At 36.8% G+C, this 18,723-nt stretch overlaps 2 protein-coding genes across 4 annotated transcripts in view; one reads left to right on the top strand and one right to left on the bottom strand.

Annotated features, from left to right (window-relative positions):
* ClC-a (chloride channel protein 2) overlaps window positions 1-2,455 on the top strand; it is a 75,649-nt gene extending 73,194 nt beyond the window's left edge. For all 3 annotated transcript variants that reach the window (XM_089739552.1, XM_089739551.1, XM_089739553.1), the window contains exon 23: window positions 304-2,455. In XM_089739552.1, coding sequence (XP_089595678.1) covers window positions 304-468 — 165 coding nt within the window. In that variant the 3' untranslated portion in view covers window positions 469-2,455. The remainder of the gene's footprint in view (window positions 1-303) is intronic.
* A 4,125-nt stretch (window positions 2,456-6,580) lies between these two features.
* Window positions 6,581-18,700, bottom strand: daw (activin beta chain dawdle). The gene is made up of 5 exons (XM_028188458.2): window positions 18,270-18,700; window positions 10,356-10,462; window positions 9,381-9,599; window positions 8,259-8,534; window positions 6,581-7,652 (listed from the first exon to the last, which is right to left on the bottom strand). Exons 1-5 carry the CDS (start codon window positions 18,592-18,594, stop codon window positions 7,494-7,496), a joined length of 1,086 nt encoding a protein of 361 aa, XP_028044259.2. The 5' UTR covers window positions 18,595-18,700; the 3' UTR covers window positions 6,581-7,493.
* Between the last annotated feature and the right edge of the window lie 23 nt (window positions 18,701-18,723).

Below are 18,723 nucleotides of genomic sequence, written 5' to 3'. Positions count from 1 at the left end.
CTGCCCCCCCCCCCCTACTGCGCCCCCTCCTGTACATGGTGATACCATGTGTGTAATTATAAATATTTTATGAACAGATATGAGTAGAAGTATTATTTTAATAATATCCTGAAAAGCATCCCACGCTTTTTTACAATAAAAACATTTTTTCTTACACTATTTTTAATTTAAATTTATTAAAATCTATTCTATTTTTTAGTTGGATTTTCTGTAAAAGCGCATTTGTTAGTTTTTTTAAACTATTATTTATACAGGTTTTATCTAGTAAACTATTGGTAATTTAACGGGCGCATTACGTTCCAGCTCCGAAAAGCGATCGAAGACGTGAACAGCGGCGTGCTGACGGTCGCCACCCGGCCCTCGCCCCCCACCACCCCGCTGCCCACCATCATTAAGGTGCCCTCGACCCAGCCGGCGCCGCCCTCCGACAGCGAGACCGCCAAACTAACGACGTCAGAGAAGGCATAAATTAATATAACGAAATTTGAGAGCCACTGGCTGTGAAATTGTTTGAGAAACATTGACCCTTTTGTTGTACTATACGTAGTACAGTGGATTGGGGAGAATCGGGACGCTTTTCAATTCCAACACAAATTTTCAGCGGTTTTTCTTAGGGTAATTAATACCAATAAAATTGAGATTAAAACTGTTCCGGAGGTTAAATGTTAATAATATACGATGCATTATTATAAATAGTTCATTGAAAAATATATACAAAAGCTTAAAAAACTAGCTTGACCCGATTCACCTTGGCTTTGGGGTGAATCGGGTCACGTATGGGAACAATAGAGTTTTTCGTTAGGGCTGGCACTGTTTAGTTGTTAGATATGTACTTACCTTTAGGTAATTAACTTTTCAATATCATTAATCAGTTACAAAACTCTGATGACAAAATTAAACTATCTAAACCGTTAAACACCAAATAAAAGTTATTTTCAATTCAACAAATTTTAATCTCACAAAAGCACTGACAACCCAAATTTGTCCCTATTCCCCCCAATCTGCGGTACAGACGTTATATTATTATATGTAAAAAAGTAATTAGTTGACTGTTTCTCGTTAATTAACTGTATTTATTGCTTTAGTATTAACGTAGTGGCTATTTAGTTAAGCTAAAATAAATATGAGTGTACATGTGTATATATATATAGAAGACAATGATTTTTGTTTAGTGAATCTTAAAGTGCAGACTAAAATCTGTGATTGTTTTGCGGAGGGCACCAGTGACGGTGTTGTTAACTAGAATTTTAATGATAAATCTTTTCCAGCAAAAAGATACATATTCCTTCGTAGAAATATACAAATGTAGTGATTTTTTTTTTAAGTCAGTTTCGTTTCTGGCCACTGTTTAATATTGATTCGAGTACAACTTATTAGTGTATATAAGCAATATACAGGCCTTTTCTGAGGAAAAAAAAAATCGCTCAGAAAAAATCATATTAAGGGCCATTTCGTTTAATACGCGACGTTTATCTTTGTATTTAAAAGTCCGTTTTCTTTAGTATTAACATGAACAGATCGATTTTTTAATCGAAGTTCAATTATGCTTATACCAGTCAAATAGCTGAAATTTTTTTTTTTGTTTTCATGATATTTTTCCCTTATACACAGCATTCCCTATTACAAGAGCAATCTGATTTAAGGTTGAAAAATGAAGATAATCACAATACTACACATCTAATAAGAAGTTTCACTTCTTTCACGTGCACGAAGTTGCACGTGCATTTTTCTTTTTAAAATCAAATTGCAACGCCCTGTATACAAATCGCCAAATTATAAGTAATCAAGGCTTGTGATCGTCCAAATCATTCCAACTTTATATATTTTATTAGTTAATAAGAGTGAAACACAATTATTATATACAGCGGTAATATAATTAGAAACACTTCTTATAAATAAAGGAAGTATAACTTCAACATACAAATGTTGCCCTATTTATTGTTTAATTTCAAAATAACTATTGCCGTGAAGTATCTCACATAAGGTCAAAGACCCTTGGTAGTGTTTCTAATTATACGACCATCACTGTATATTTAATTTTATGAAATGCCATGTAAGTAAATTATTAAAAAAAAACAATAATAATTGCCAGAATAAATCCCTTGTATAATGATTGTTATATGAATAGTATGTTCTTAAATCAACAATAACAATATTAATGTAATTAGTCAATAATATTAATTTCGCACCTTTAAAATTAAAGAGGCATAACTAAAAATTTTAAGAAAATCAGTTTTCATATTTGGTACGACTTATAAGCATGTATTTATTCTATCAGATAATAAAATTAAAGTTTTTAAATTAAAAATTAAATTTATATTTTCCGTCTGTTTTAAATCAAGCGCATACTTTAAACTTTAAGGTAAGCGCTATAAGGCTTAAAGTATTTAAAATGGAAACTGAAAGAAATTACAATTCTCTAATAAAATTTTTGGAGTTTATAAAAAAAAAAAAAGAATTTTGTATTAATCCACTTTAATTCTATAAGTACGATTTGCTGATCTAAGTGTGAATACTGTAATACAAAAATACCTTTTAATAATATTAGTCGATACTGACCTCTGTGTCCGGGGTCACTGAACCCTACGTACATATCTCGAGATATATCTTTTAACAATGTTCTCGCACTGTTGATGACTCGTTAATTAAACCTGACTTTAGATAGTGAAACTAGTTGATAAATTTGTATTTCAAGACTTAAATGCGAACAAAATACATAATAATATATAATAAAAATAATTTAATTATTCAAACATAATGTAAGGTAAATGCTTTAATCAATACAAATAAATATAATTGCAGTCTCTGTTTGTAATAATAAAATAACCACTTTTTACTAAATGCGTAAATATGTACACCACAGTACATATACCAAAATCTGTATATTTTATTTATTTTTGTCTGTCTGTCTGTTTGTTGCGGCTAATGTCTGGAACGGCTGGACCGATTTTGACGAGACTTTCACTGATATATAGCTGATGATATAAGGAGTAACTTAGGCTACTTTTTTAGACTAGCTTCGCTCCGCGGCGTCACCCGCGATACGACAAAAACCGCGGGTAACATCGCAGGACTCAGCTATCAATAATAAAATTTAAGGTTTCCGAAGCGAAGCGGGGGCGGGTCGCTAGTACTGAAATAAATCTACGGTTTCTCTACCTATTGTTGTTTCGGCGAAACTGTTATTTTTATATATTAGAAACTGTTATTTTTATATATTAGAAACTGTTATTTTTATGTTGACAACACTGAACAATATGGCCGATTGGCGTAATTATACAACGTGAAGCTCTTAATAAGTTTCTCCCTAAGTAAATTGCTTATCTCTGTTTTATAAATTGTAGTAGGCGCTTGGTAACAGACAGACTTCGATAAATCCGCTGAGGAAAAGAATTGCTGTAATTTCTATGCCATTGAGACAGACTTCACAGCTCAAGAAGCGCGGTGGATTTATCTGCCCAATCACGTACAGTAGCGCAATGGTCAACACAAAACAAAGCCACAAGTAAATCATACCCGAGTACTAACAAAATACTCCCTTAATGTAAACGGAATATGATTTATATTTAATTAACGACGGATATATTAATTTATCAGTTCGTATTTTTCGTGTCACGTGCGCGGGTCGTTGACCTTTGCTGATTTTTGTTTGTCCGACATTGGGCGGTAGCTTTAAAAATCTATTTCGAGCTGAACTTATAATTAGTATTAAGTTATTTACGAAACGCCATTTTAGTATTATGATGAGCTTTTTTTTTTATTGTGATCTTGTTTTGTCGAACTATAAACGATATTTTTTGTGTCGTTGTCTGTTGTTTTATTGTTCGGGATTCCCCTGCAGTCGTTGGGCTGGAGGTGACGTGATTTCGATATAAGTGTATTGCAGTCTCAATTGTAGAGGTGGTTTTCCAACTTACGTATTGCTTTTTCTTTTTCCTTGTCTATTCGGTGCTAAAGAGCTATTCCTAGAGCTACGCTGTGAATCGTAGGTGAGCTCACGGGACTCAACCTGAGAGAGCTGGCACAGGTCCTTACGGATACATCAGATCCAATAACCTTTGCATTAGACGCCCTCAGCTCTAACACTATGAACAGGCTTAGGGATCGTACTCGTCGAACTCAACAAAGAGGTCGACGTGCAACCTAACCCATGCATCAGCCCGCTGAGTTTCTCGCCGGATCTTCTCAGCGGGTCGCGATTCCGATCTGGTAGTAGATTCATTCGCGAAGCAATTGCTTTTGAGCTGTTAGGTCTCGTTCGGAGGCACTCGGGCAGTTGTTAGCAAATCCTACCCCTCCTGGCTGAGCCTTTGCACGCCCACCTGTCTTGGTGAAACTGGAAAGGCCTTCGGGCCACTAGAAATTTTTCAATCATAAAAAAAGAGAGCTTGCTAACACTAGTCCTAGCAAGAGCAATGCTTCTCAGAATCTATCACCGGATCGGAATCGCGACCCACTGAGAAGATCCAGCGAGAAACTCAATGGGCTGTGTTAGTAGCTATGGGTTAGTTCGCTCGTCGCACTCTTTGTCGCATTCGACGAGTTGGACGAGGACGGCGCCCGGTGCTTGAAGAGCTTAAATGTACCAAGAGTGGATTCGGGGGATCCGACACGACATGTTTGGGTCGGTTAAAGTGATTAGCAACGGCCACGATAAAATGGTTATCGTGTAGCATCGTTTTTTCAAAGTAGCGTTCTGACGCTTAATGCACAAGTGTCAAGGGTGGGCCAATATTAATCTATAAATTTCAAGAATAATGTTAACGATTACGGTATTCCATAGCTTTTTCACTTTTAACTAAATGAAATGTACGTTAAGAGATTTTATTACTGGCAGTAAGCCAGTAAGTGGGGGTATAGTAAGCCTGAACGGGTAAGTATCACCATCCTTCCTATTTCTGTCGCAAAACAGTCATATGGCAAAGCCCCTACACTATACAATTGGAATTTAGACCTTATACTTAATGTTTCAAGGTGACTGTTCGAGTATATCATATCCATTGGATCCGCTGTGCAGCTAACGGCTGGTGGCCTCTCAATCTGTTTCAAAGACTTGGGTAATAAAAAAAACATGTTCCTACAAAACAATGAAGATTTTTATCTCGGGTGTCAAGGTGCATAGTGATACGCGAGTAGCTGATTAACTTTAAGACTAGTCGTCGACCGGTAAGCTTGGGGAAGTCCCATGCCATCCAACGTGTGCCGTGGCAAGACGAAAGCAGTGTGCTTAGTACATGTTTTCTTCTCGATCGCGTAAAAGCTAAAAAACTGGCGACAAACGTAGGGGCGCTGTTCTAACTCCATACAAATTGGAGTTAATGAGTTAACTTTAACGCGATCGAGAAGTTATAAAACTCAAACTAAGCACACAGAAAAATAATTAAAAACAAAACAACGGAATTGGTACAAATTCAAAATATTTTATTTCACAAATTCAAAATATTTTATTTTTCTATTCCTCCCCTTTTCGTCCGAACTAAAAATACTTAAACTTAACATCTATAATACTTATCAACTGTACAAAATAAACTTAACAAATAATTAACTTTTAAGTACATAATAAGTTGATGCGCGGGTAACGAGATTTTAAGGTTATCTTTTGCATAAGTCTATGGGCTGCAACTCATTCAAGTAAGAAGATGAATTCTAGCTTGAGCGTGGTGGAAAGTTGGCGCCGAAACTTCAGGTCTGATGCTGAGACCGATAAATAGACAAAAAGACACATTTGCTAGATTAATCTTGTGTCAGAGTAATCGTCGTGCGAGTGCTGCCATGCAAATAAATAAAAAAAAAAACTACCTAATTACCGCAAATTAATTTTTATGGTAATATCAATTTGCATATGTAAGTAGTTTTTATTTAATTTAATCGAATATTAAATTTCAGCTTCATCGTGAGAGAGTGTAATAGTAAAATCTCAGGATGAGTTTTGGTGTAACCAATATTAAATCAAAAAACAACGGAAAAAAATATCTACATTTTGTTGATAAAACTTACAATAATTTCTTAAAGAAATGAAATCCTTAAAATCTGTTATTTATAAATATAAATATAAATTATATTAAAGTAGATTTTAAGAATTGATTGTTGTCGAAATGGCCGTCAGTCAACACGGCATTAAGAACAATGCTTTGAGATTTAATTGTAACGGTTGTTTTACGATTAATTGCGTGTTAATTATTTCCGACATTACGAATATTTAAAAATTTCTAAACACCGAGATTAAACCGTAATAATAAATTTAATTATGTCTAGCATATTCGCAGACCCGAGAAAATAAAAATAATGTATTGAAGTTGTATTCAAAAGTTAGTATTTATAAACGCATGTTTGTTCAAACTTTAGTGTTTCGAAAAATCTGTTCTATCTTTATTCACCTTTAATAGCGACATATATTCAAAAGAGCTTTCAATACTCATTCTACAATTAAAAACAAAACAAAAAAAACTCGAAACAATAACAACATTCGGAAAACACGTTTAACCTAATTTTGATAATTTATCATACAAATATTTTACTTTAAATAAGTAAACAATTTTGTAAAACAACAAATTACAGTGCTTACATGTATAATAAAGGGTGTTTTTTTTTTCTTTTTCATTAAGATTTGCGTACCTACGTTTCACATAAAACGTCTAGTCAACAACTTTAGATTTTTCTGTGTTAGAAAAAAGATCACCGAATCAAGAAAACACAAACCCAAAAAAAAAAATTTTTATAGTTTTTTTTTCTTCAGCCTCTGACATGCAATTAGTCGCCATCTACTATCAGGTGAGTTGCGAGAGGTTCAGGTATGGTGAGATACAGCCTCCACTCCGTCTGCCCGTAAGATAGCAAATAGGCTCTTTTGAGTCGAATAGAAAAAATAGAAATAAACTTTACACCATTAACAATAAATTTAAAATAAATCACTCGGTTTTAGCTTTTAGTCATTCCCCAATCAGACAGACACTGCGAAAAACCTAAAAAGAGTAGTAATTGAATTTAAAAACATAATGGCGTCCTATTGCCGCCAAAACACCCCTTCAATTTACATTAAGACCAAATTTGTTTCGAATATAAATTAATTAACCGAGAGCTAATTTTAAAATTACTAATCTTAAAATCATCACTGATAGCCTAAATTAATATTTAATCTATATAAATGCATTTTACAATTAAAAACTAAAGCAATAATAAAGGCTTAACTAAATTTTATTAAACACTGGATGCCATATCACAATTACGCTTAAATAAATTAAATCTAATATTTCATTTAACGAATGTCTCGAAACAACTTAAATTGGATTAATAAACGTATCCGACTTGAGAGGGAATAAAAAATATTGTAAAAGACCGTTTTTTTTTTGCTATAATAAATTGGCAATTTCAATGAATTTCAGACTAACGAGTTCAATTACTTAAATGATGGTTCATTTGATGACTCGGCAAGCAACCGGTAGAAAGTGTTTGTTAAAAATTAAATCTTAGACAAGTGGTCTTAAAACTCATTTTCACATGCAACCACACGATTCGACCACCATATTAGGTAGGGTCTTTTGCGTCACTGTATTCGTCGAGTCTATGTAAAGTAGCTGTAAGGAGCTGAAGGTCGTCGGGGCACAGCAAGGCTTGAACTCCGCCACTCGTTCCGACACAGTGTAGAAGTATTTCTGTTAAAGAAAATCCAGCGATCAGTGGATATTTGAGGAGTTTTATTTCTGTGTTTATTGGCTGACCAGATCCGCACTACCCTCGACACCACAAATCACGATGCTCTATACTAGGCGGCAGATAGAGACAAGTCGTCGTGGCCTTTAGGATAAGACGTCCGGTGCATTCGTATCTAGCGATGCAACGGTGTTCAAATTCCGCCGGCGGGTACCAATATTTCTAATGAAATACGTACTAAACAAATGTTCACGATTGACTTCCACGGTGAAGGAATAACATCGTGTAATAAAAATCAAACCCGCAAAATTATAATTTGCGTAATTAGTGGTGGTAGGACCTCTTGTGAGTCCGGACGGGTAGGTACCACCGCCCTGCCTATTTCTGCCGTAAAGCAGTAATGCGTTTCGGTTTGAAGGGTCGGGCAGCCGTTGTAACTACCTATATACTGAGAGCTTAGAACTTATATCTCAAGGTGGGTGGCGCATGTACGTTGTAGATGTCTATGGGCTCCAGTAACCACTTAACATCAGGTGGGCTGTGAGCTCGTACACCCATTTTCGTTTTCACGAACGAAGATAATTAGCTGATTGGATCTAGAAACTCACCCTGATGATGTCGTGATGATAGCTCTTGGAAGTTGTGACCGCAGATATAGGGGCGCAGCTTCCTTTGCAGAAATACGCGTGGTAGCCAGCCGGTCTGATGATCCAGTAATCCCAGCCCAGGTCCTTGAAGCTGATGTATAGGGGCTCGCGACAACACTCGTTGGTGTTAGGATCACACTCCAGAGCTCTCCCTCGACGACGCTTTCCCGCGTATTTGGTATACAGCACAAGAAAAGGACGATGCTTCTCGTGGAAGGAGAGAGGTGCACGACGTAGCTGTTAGTACGTAATTAACAATCAAAAACCACAATCATTATACGGCCATCATTCAAAAAATAAATAATAGTTTAAAAAAACTAACAAATTACGCTTTTATAGAAAATCCAACTAAAAAATAGAAAATAAATTTGAATAAATTTGAATTAAAAAAAGTGTAAGAAAAAATTATTTTATTGTAAAAAAAGCGTGGGGTGCTTTTCAGGATATTATCAAAATAACCATTCTACTCATCATATCTGTTCATAAAATATTTATAACTACTGATACCATGCACCTCACGGTTTTTTTACAATAAAATCATTTTTTCTTACACTCTTTGTAATTTAAATTTATTAAAATTTATTATCTCTTTTTTAGTTGAATTTTCTATAAAAGCGTATTTTGTTCGTTTGTTTTAAACTATTATTTATTTTTCATTTTTTACTTGAATTACAATTCTTTCAATATATTTTTTTAAATATTGATTTGTCATAGGTCCTTAATCAGTATACCAATTTTGGAGTTAATCCGACGTCCGGGGTCAAAATTATGTTCAAATATTCCGTTACAAACATACATACGTCTGAAGCTAATAAAAGCGTATTAAAAACTAGCGACCCGCCCTCGCTTCGCTTCGGAAACTTTAATTTATTATTGATTTCTGCACTATTTAATGGATGTTATCATACATTCAAATCTTCCTCTTCAATCACTCTATCTATTAAAAAAAACCGCTTCAAAATCCGTTGCGTAGTTTTAAAGATTTAAGCATACATAGGGATATAGGGACAGAGAAAGCGACTTTATTTTATACTATGTTGTGATTGATCAATCTTGTCCGATCGAAACATTAATGATATTCACCTGACAAGTCCTGCACGCGACGTGTAATGTGTGCAATCTTTGGCGTCCTTCTAGCCAAACTCTGACCGCCCAGGCGAGTTCTACTCTCACCCAGCCTTCGCCCACATCAGTCTCCTTAATGGCTATCGGCTTAGTCTTCTTGAACTGCTGCTGGCTGTCCCAGTGAGCGGCTTCCGATATCACAAACGTCTGATTATATTCGTCAAAGGGATCCCGCTCCTAAAACGAAACAAATATATGAGAACCAGATTCGATAGTGATGTCTACTGGATTAGTAAGTACAGTTAGCTGGAAGGACACATGCTACCCATACTTGTCTTTTTTTTATTGCTTTGATGGGTAGACGAGCTCACAGCCCACCCAGTGTTAAGTGGTTACAGGAGCCCATACACATCTACGACGTAAATGCGCCACCCACCTTGAGATATAAGTTCTAAGGTCTCAGTATAGTTACAACGGCTGCCACAGTCTTCAAGCCGAAACGTATTACTGCTTCACGGCAGAAATGGGTGGGGTGGTGGTACCTACCCGTGCGGACGGTTTGGTTGTATCTCTGGTTTTGTCTATGTCCATAAACTATGGCTACCGTATAATAACCAACTCTTGTTTTTTTTTTATTGCCGTTGTAGGCAAACGAGCATACGGCCCACGTGATGGTAAGTGGTCATCGTCCCTCATGGACGTCAGCAATACCAGGAGCAGTGCCAAGCCGCTGCCTACCATTAAGTAATAATAGCTATAAATACCAGTAACTAATAAATAAAAATTAAAAAGTACTCTCCGCAAGCCTCTTTCATCATATAACGAGTATGCTAAACTTAATTACAGATTAGGTGGTGGTTCATTTACGTTGTAGATGTCTATGGGCTCCAATAACCACTTAACACCAGGTGGGCTGTGAGCTCGTCCATTCACCTAAGCAATAAAAAATAAATAAATAAAAAGATGATTAAGCTTTTGTCCAAGCCTCCTTACCTTATAAAACCAAAGTTCAACCACAGATACTTCTTCAGGTTCCACGTCCGGAGGTAACTCAAACTGCAAACACTTGAATGGGTACCGGCCTGACGTTAAGCATTCTCCTGGAACAACAATAGAACACTAATCAACAAAATCATGATATCTAAGTATAACTTTTTCAAAATGAATATTAAAAATTCAATAAAATCCACCTAATTCAAAACTAAATAATTCTCGATGCCACAGAAGAGTCCTTACAAACGAGTCGTAAAACTTGGGAAGTAAGATTGTTTAATTCTTTAAAAACATTAAACAGAGAGAGCAAAAGTTACACTATTATCGCCAGAATAGGAAAAAGCAACATTTTCTACGAACCAAAAGTAACACTAATCAATAAATTTGTTTTTTTTTCTCAGTTGTAGCGCTTAAAGTTTCATCAAACAGTACTTAAAGTCTAACACGAGAAATACTATAAAAAAGATTTAAAAAATCTGAATTACGTCAAAAGGTTTTTTGCAAAAATGCATTAAAATTCGCGCGCTAAATGCTAAGTACCACAATCACAAAAAAAGACATTTTTTTCGAATGCTAACAGTCTTTTTGTCAACGTGCGGCGTATTGCATACAAAGTGAGGGAGGGACACACACAAAAGACATACTGTTCCAACTGCATACAAAATTTAAGTTAACTTTTACGTTATCGAGAACGTTAAGAAATTCGCACTAAGCACACGTAACGTCAAGCACGAAAGTCTATCGAATTCGTAATATAAATATCATATATCACAACAAACAGAACTGATGTTGTATTTATTTAAATCCCGGATGGACCTGGACTTTGTTACGAAAATGTCAATGTTTTGCATACATACACACTTACATACATACACATTTACACACAGCGTATTCTCGTACTATACGTGTTTGACCCATTCGTAATTAGAGCAAGGATCGACCCCGGCAAGATAACGCCTCACGAGGTGTTTGTTATCTTTTCACACGCCGCTCTTAAATATAAGTACGTCTTAAATTCAATATACGTTAAGCACCTATCATTTTTATGTTTGGGTCAAACCAAAATCGAAGCTTATTTATTATTTTTAATTAAAAAAATAGCGTATTTATAGAAATTTAAATTCAATATCCATAAAACACCTATACCTTATACCTTTAAACGAGCAATTCTTGTATATATATAATTTGAATCTCGGAAACGGCTCCAACGATTTTAATAAAATTTAGTATACAGGGGATGTCGGGGGTGATAAATCGATCTAGCTACGATTTATTTTCAGAAAATGTTGTTTTATTCGTGTTTTCAATAATCAACTCTTCCCGACATCTATTGGCGAATAATAATACTATTTTTCTTAATTGAGGGTAACTAACCGCTTTAAAGACACAACAAGATGGCGTTATCAAAAAAAAAACCATCATCTAGTACGTCTTAAGTTCAATATTCGTTAAACACCTATCATTTTTATGTTTACGTGACACCAAAATCAAAGTTTATTTATTATCTGTAATCAAAAAAAAAACCTATTTATGAAAATTCCGTGTGTTCATTCAAAATGTTTACGGAAATAGATTTAGCTATGTTATTATATATCCGATTACATGTTGCATTTTAGTAAGACTTCTTTTTGTTTTGTTTATTCAAGCAAAAGCAACTAGGCAAATTATTACGAGACAATTTTCACTATTTATTGCTTAATCGGTAAATGAACGAGGTGACGCCCCAGTTGGTGTTATGTGAGCTTATAAAAACACAACGGGAACAACACTACTATCTCTTTCATCGTCTTTATCATTTAGTTGATGCTTAAACATCATAACATTCGATTGTATCTAGAGTTTTTCGAAGACTTCTAAATAACGTAAACCATTTACACTTAGCTTAGAATATTGACTATTAGCACTGAGTTTCTCGCCGGAAGCTCTTGGGTCGCGTTTCCGATCCGGTGGTAGATTCAGCGAAGAACTGCCCTTGCTAGAGCTAGTGTTAGAAAAATCTTCTGACTAGTATAACCCTTCGCAGTTACTAGGATAGGTAGGAAAAGAAAGAGAAAAAGTCTATTAAAATATCTATACGATTATTGCACATCAAGTTCAGAAACAATTTTCTTTCTAAATTGAGTTAAAACAGCTCTTATAGCCAAAACACACTAATGTGTTATTACATTGGATATAATAACTTCCATTCGTAAGGTTACATTATCTCTTTTTATTAAATATCAGCATTGGCGCCCTAAATCCACGACATAGCGGTTCCGTGTGCGAAGAAAGGGTTGTTATTTATTAACAGCTGACTCACCCGTTTCAAACTACGTTCAACGCAATTATATCTTATCGCAAACTGCTTGTGTTATGTCATTAATTGATGACGATAGTGTCAAGCTGATTCCGTTTTGCACGCGAGACTGGACGCATCGATATCCCTGTCATAATATTCGTTTTTGGTCGCTCGACGTGTCTTAAATAATCACAGAGATCTTTATAGAGACTAGAGGTCCCGCAGTAGTCGAAATTCGACTATAATTAATTGGAATTGTAAGTTTCTACACTATTATGATTGTATTTTATACTTCTATAATCACAAATTTCGCGAAGACTACACTGGACTACACTATAAAAAATATTAACAAAGACAAACAATATTTAATCTCAATTTGACAAAAGACGTCAAGAACAAAAGCTTGACAATAAATAGTATGCATGCGTGTGTGCGTCAAACACATGGTATGTAGTGTGCGTAATGTTTTCTTTATTGATTTAATGTATCTTTTATGCATTATTTTAAAATTTTTTTAGCATTGTGCACTTCTTCTCTACATTCTCTATAAGTGTGGAAAATGTCATACTCCTCCGTCCGCGCAATTTTCGTAAAAAGGGATACAAAGTTTTTGCTTCACGTATTAATATATAGATATCTATGTTTGTAATAGGTTGGGCGATAAACAAAAATATACCTATGGAAAGCGATATTTGATTGCTTAGTAGACCATCTAACATCTTTTTTACTGATGGTAGCACCTCCCGTGAGTCCGCGCGAGTAGGTCCACCATCCTGCCTATTTCTGCCGTGAAGCAGTAATGCGTTTCGGTTTGAAGGGTGGGACAGCCGTTGTAAGTATACTGAGATCTTGGAATTTATATCTCAATATGGGTGGCGCATTTACGTTTTAGATGTCTATGGGCTCCAGTAATCACTTAACACCAGGTAGGCTGTGAGCTCGGCCACCCATCTAAGCAATAAAGGTCGAATAGCTAGCAGAGAATCGGTAGGGAATAAAAAAAATGTCTTCACAGCCCACCGACAACGCGCCATGCGTACAAATATAAAATCCACAAATAAATAATAATTGTTACAGGTATAGATTGACAATCAATAATTTTTAAACGATCAAAATATCCGAAACGAAATTTCATTTTTAATAAAACAATCTCATGATTTTTAACTTAAATTTAAATTTATCAAGTAGATTTGTAATCGCTCGAAGAAAAAATTATCGCTACATTTCCTTGTTTTCGTGAACCCTGACCGTGTGGGAAGTGATACTGATTTTTTTTTACAATAAACGGACATTGTTTTATAAACAATCATTTTCTTATAATTAGATCGAATGTTTCTTGCCGTGTCTTATCAAATTACACGATTTTATTATATTATTCTTGTAGATTCGTATTTTATGCCTTTCTTAAAGAGAACGATAATGATAATGATGGGCATAGTGGACGGAAAGAGACTGGCTGGGCGAAGAAAGAAGTCACGGCTTCGGAATATCCGGGAGTGGATCGGTATTGCCTCCGTCGAACAGCTGTTCCGGCTAGCTGCTGATAGAAATGAATACAGGAAGCTAACAGCCAACCTTCAGGATTGAAGAGGCACTGGAAGAAGAAGAAGAAAGAGAACGAAGAAAAAAGTTTTTTACCGGCTACTAACACTTCAAGAGACAGAAAAACAACAATAGACACAATAACGTGCGCCAGCTTGGTAGCTCTTCTTTAGTGTTTTGAGGACTGGCAAGGAGGACACCGAATAGCTGGGTACAAATCACGCCATTAATTTGATTTCGAATATGATTCGGCTAAACTGATTGTTACCGTCATCACGCCACAATCCACCATCGAAACTCAAATACGAATTAATAAGGCAGAGAAGGAAAGCTATAGCACAAAGTGCATCTTCCTCCGTCGCCTCAAGACCACGGAACGCTGGATACATAATCGCCATTGACGAGGAAAATCGAACAACTGCTTTCTATTTCTAGAGGCTGTTTTATCGTTTTGACAACGCGCAAAGCGAGATAGCATAGAGTAGTCGTGGCGTCCGGTGCATTCGTGTATAACGATGCACCGGTGTTCGAATCCCGCAGGCGGGTACCAATTTTTGTAATGAAATAGTACGTATTTCAACAAATGTTCACGATTGACTTCCACGGTGCAGGAATAACATCGTGTAATAAACCCGCAAAATTATAATTTGCGTAATCACTGGTGGTAGCACCTCTTGGGAGTCCGCACGGGTAGGTACCACCATCCTGCCTATTTCTGCCGTGAAGAAGTAATGCGTTTCGGTTTGAAGGGTGGGGCAGCCGTTGTAACTATATTGAGACCTTAGAACTTATATCTCAAGGTGGGTGGCGCATTTACGTTGTGGATGTCTATGGGCTCCAGTAACCACCTAACACCAGGTGGACTGTGAGCTGGTCCACCCATCTAAGCAATAAAATAAAATAAAATCCCTCCTCCTGCCCCTGGTACGGCAGCAACACGTCGTGTGGAGAGACAAGAGACCTGTATTTCATCCTTCCAGTATTTTTTATTATAGTTCTACAAAACAAATGATTACGCGCTGTTTACAACAACAAAAATGTAACGTAGAAAGTTTAATGGATTAATTATGTATCTGTTTTGACATTAGCTTGTTTATTATTTTGTAGCATATAAGACCTATCGGCTATCATTGTGGAATTCCAGGCCGTCGACCCGGGGGCCTGGGGAGGGCGGTCTCGCCAGAATTCTGGCCCCCTAAGTGGAAACACCCGATAGGGTCACCTCCGTATACTAGTTTGGGAACGAATAGCCTGCTCTACTCGCGGCTTCCATGGGTGTAGCCCCGGATACGCGGGGTGAGTACTAGTTGACAGCTCTGCTTAGGCGGGCTTTGGATAGCTCATCGATCGAGAGGCCCTCTGATGATTGTCCTTAGCCTTCCTGGGGATTCGTTATCTGATGTCTATGGGCTGTGGTAAACTTAACATTAAACGGGCCAAGAGCTTTCCCACACTTCTAACGCGGTACGTTAAACTTATTTTTCAAAGTTCACGATAATATTTTTAGTAACTAGCAATGGAAGACGTACAAAACGTTAATTATCTTAACACACTCACTATCGATGTCTAAGTTTAATTAATATACGAAAATTTAAAATTTTTAGCTTACGAAACAGGAAGTCGAATATAAACAAACAAAAAAAAACAATAAATTTTACACGATATAAATTATATGCTAAATGACAAAAAAATTACTTTGCTATACGTTAAACGAAAACTCACCACTAAATTCTCTAACCCAATTAATTCTCAGCAGACAGACAAGTTCTCGGTTAAATTGATGTGATGAATATGGCCGTTTTCCAATTACAGCACAAAAGCGCATTATGCGGCATAATGCTCAACTAAGCTTCAGCATAATTCGGCATTGTGCGTCACTGAGTCGCATTATGCTATTTAATTTTAAAACTACCATTAAGTAATGGTTAATTACAGAGCATAATGCGACTCAGTGACGCACAATGCCGAATTATGCTGAAACTTAGTTGAGCATTATGCCGCATAATGCGCTCTTGTGCTGTAATTGGAAAACGGCCTTTGATCATATGGGCTCTAAATAGCTCTCAGTCCTCAAAAGAATATCGGCGAAGGAACAGAGGTATTTGTTGACAAATAAAAGGACATTATAATTATTATCGATAAACAGCGGTTTGTTTGTGCCCCTTGCATTGTTGATGTCCATTAACGGTCGCCACTTACCATCAAATGGACTGTATTTGTATATCATTACCGGTAAAGTGGAAGGACAGAGACCAAAGGACGTAGTCCCACGCGCTGATCCGATCAAATTAAGACAATATTGGACTCCAGCATCAATGTCGCTATCCACTGCGCAGAGGGCAGGAATAAATGGAGGAACATAGAACATACTAAGGTACTCCGTAAAAGTCAGGACCCTCAGGGTTGAAGAACACGATACAAGGAGGAGTATATAGTGCTTGATATTAAACTCTTCCTTTTATTAATAAGGCGAAAGAATGTTACTGGTGGTAGGACCTCTTGTGAATCCGCGCGTTTCGGTTTGAAGGGCGGGGCAGCCGTTGTAACTATACTGAGACCTTAGAACTTATATCTCAAGGTGGTTGGCGCATTTACGTCATAGATTTCTATGTGCTCCAGTAACCACTTAACACCAGGTGGGCTGTGAGATCGTCCACCCAACTAAGTAATAAAAAATTAAAAAATTTAGACATTGTAAAAACACATTACGCCCGGTCTGTAGGGACTGCTTGATGTTTGTTCGGAAACCTACACAGGTCCTGATATAGATGAATTGATCCGACTGCATTTATGAAGATATAAAATAAAAATTTCTAAAATTCAAAAAAATAACCACAATTTTTTTTATTGCTTAGATGAGCGGATGAGGTCACAGCCCTCCTGGTGTTAAGTGGTTATCGGAGCCCATAGACATCTATGAAGTAAATGCGCCACCCATCTTGAGATATAAGTTCTAAGGTCTCTAGTATAGTTACAACGGCTACCCTACCCTTCAAACCGAAACGCATTACTGCTTCACGGCAGAAATAGGCAGGGCGGTGGTACCTACCCGCGCGGACTCACAAGTGGTCCTACCACCAGTAAAATACGCACGTGTATCGCTAAATAATGGTAGGTAATGGAGCGTTTCGGTAAAAACTAGGCCAAGCGATAAATTTGCATGCGCACTCATAATAAATAAAAATTCACTGTATTACCGTGCTACGCGACACGCGGTTATAGTATGATGCGTTCATTTACACCCGAGTCCAAAGTTCAAATCTCGGCATCTCACGAGCGCATGCTCTTATTGTGGTGAGCAGTCCGAGAACTTTATCAATTTCTTATTATTGTTTATTTTTTTTCTCATAACAAACTTGAGACAATTAAACTGATAATGATTTCACTTTTAAAACTGTTTCACCCGGATCTATTGTGGCTTCGATCTGTATAGGACATTTATTTGAATGATTTATTCATAAATTAGATTATTAAATTAGCTTTGTAATCTCACAATTAATAATTACGGGAAACTGTGTAAGAAAGAAGACAGTAACGAATACTCAAATTCTTACAAACACACATATGTGGTAAATAATGTTTATGTGCACATACACATTTCTAGTTAGAAAAAAATCATAACTCAATTGTAAAAAGTAAGATATCTGAAAAGCAGGGAAACTAAAAAGAGGTTTTGTTCCCGCAACAAAAAAAAATAAAAATGTTCGCTTTTCAAAGATAAGAGGATAACGTTACATTCATTCAATAAGTGTAATCAGAATACGCTTGTGAAATTATAATTAGCAAATTGACTTCTAAATAAATACGGAATTTGTGGGACTTTTTTCTCTTTGGAACTAATGCATCGTTTTGTCGTATGAAAGCAGTGGATGCGCGTCATATAATATTAGTTGGTTCACAATAAAACAAAACGGGTTCCCAGGCTCAATTGGATGACATCCGCTAAGAACGATGCTATTACCACGTACATTGGCCGTGCAAAAAACAACGCAGCTTTATTTTTGGTAACATTACCGTTTATCGTAATGGCATTCAATGACACCTCATCCTTCGTTTTCAGATACGACATAGATTAATAGAACCCCGGGACTTACCCTCGACAGGGAAGATGATCTTTTGTTCGGTTCTGCCGTAGTAGTCGTCAAACTCTGGCGGCTTATCAGTGCCTTCACTGAGGGTCTGTCCTTGCGCCACCGGCATCGGTAAGCTATTGACGGGCAGCGCGACAGCCGGCTTCTTGGTCATGCGAAGCTTCTTCAATATCTGTTGCTTGACGAACTCGATCCGGGCCTCCGTCAGCTGGGTGACACTGAGGTCCGCGTTGGCACAATTAGCGCAGCTGCCCAGCATCTCGCCGTCCAAACTTAAAAAATTACCGACTAGAATGAACACTAACGCGCGTGTGCTCCACGCGATCATGGTAAGTTTCTTCGGCGGAGGCAGTTGAAGTAGCTAAGAAGATCGAGCCGCATACGGGCGATCGGCTAGTGTCCCAGCTAGCGACTGATGCGCGCAGATATGCTCTACTCCTTATATTGGAGCGAGCGG

Source organism: Bombyx mandarina, chromosome A1, assembly GCF_030267445.1.
Source record: "Bombyx mandarina strain Sakado chromosome A1, ASM3026744v2".
NCBI classification, from domain to species: Eukaryota; Metazoa; Arthropoda; class Insecta; order Lepidoptera; family Bombycidae; genus Bombyx; species Bombyx mandarina.
The sequence above is the reverse complement of the archived record's forward strand: the minus strand, read 5'-3'. Positions and strand labels throughout refer to the sequence as shown.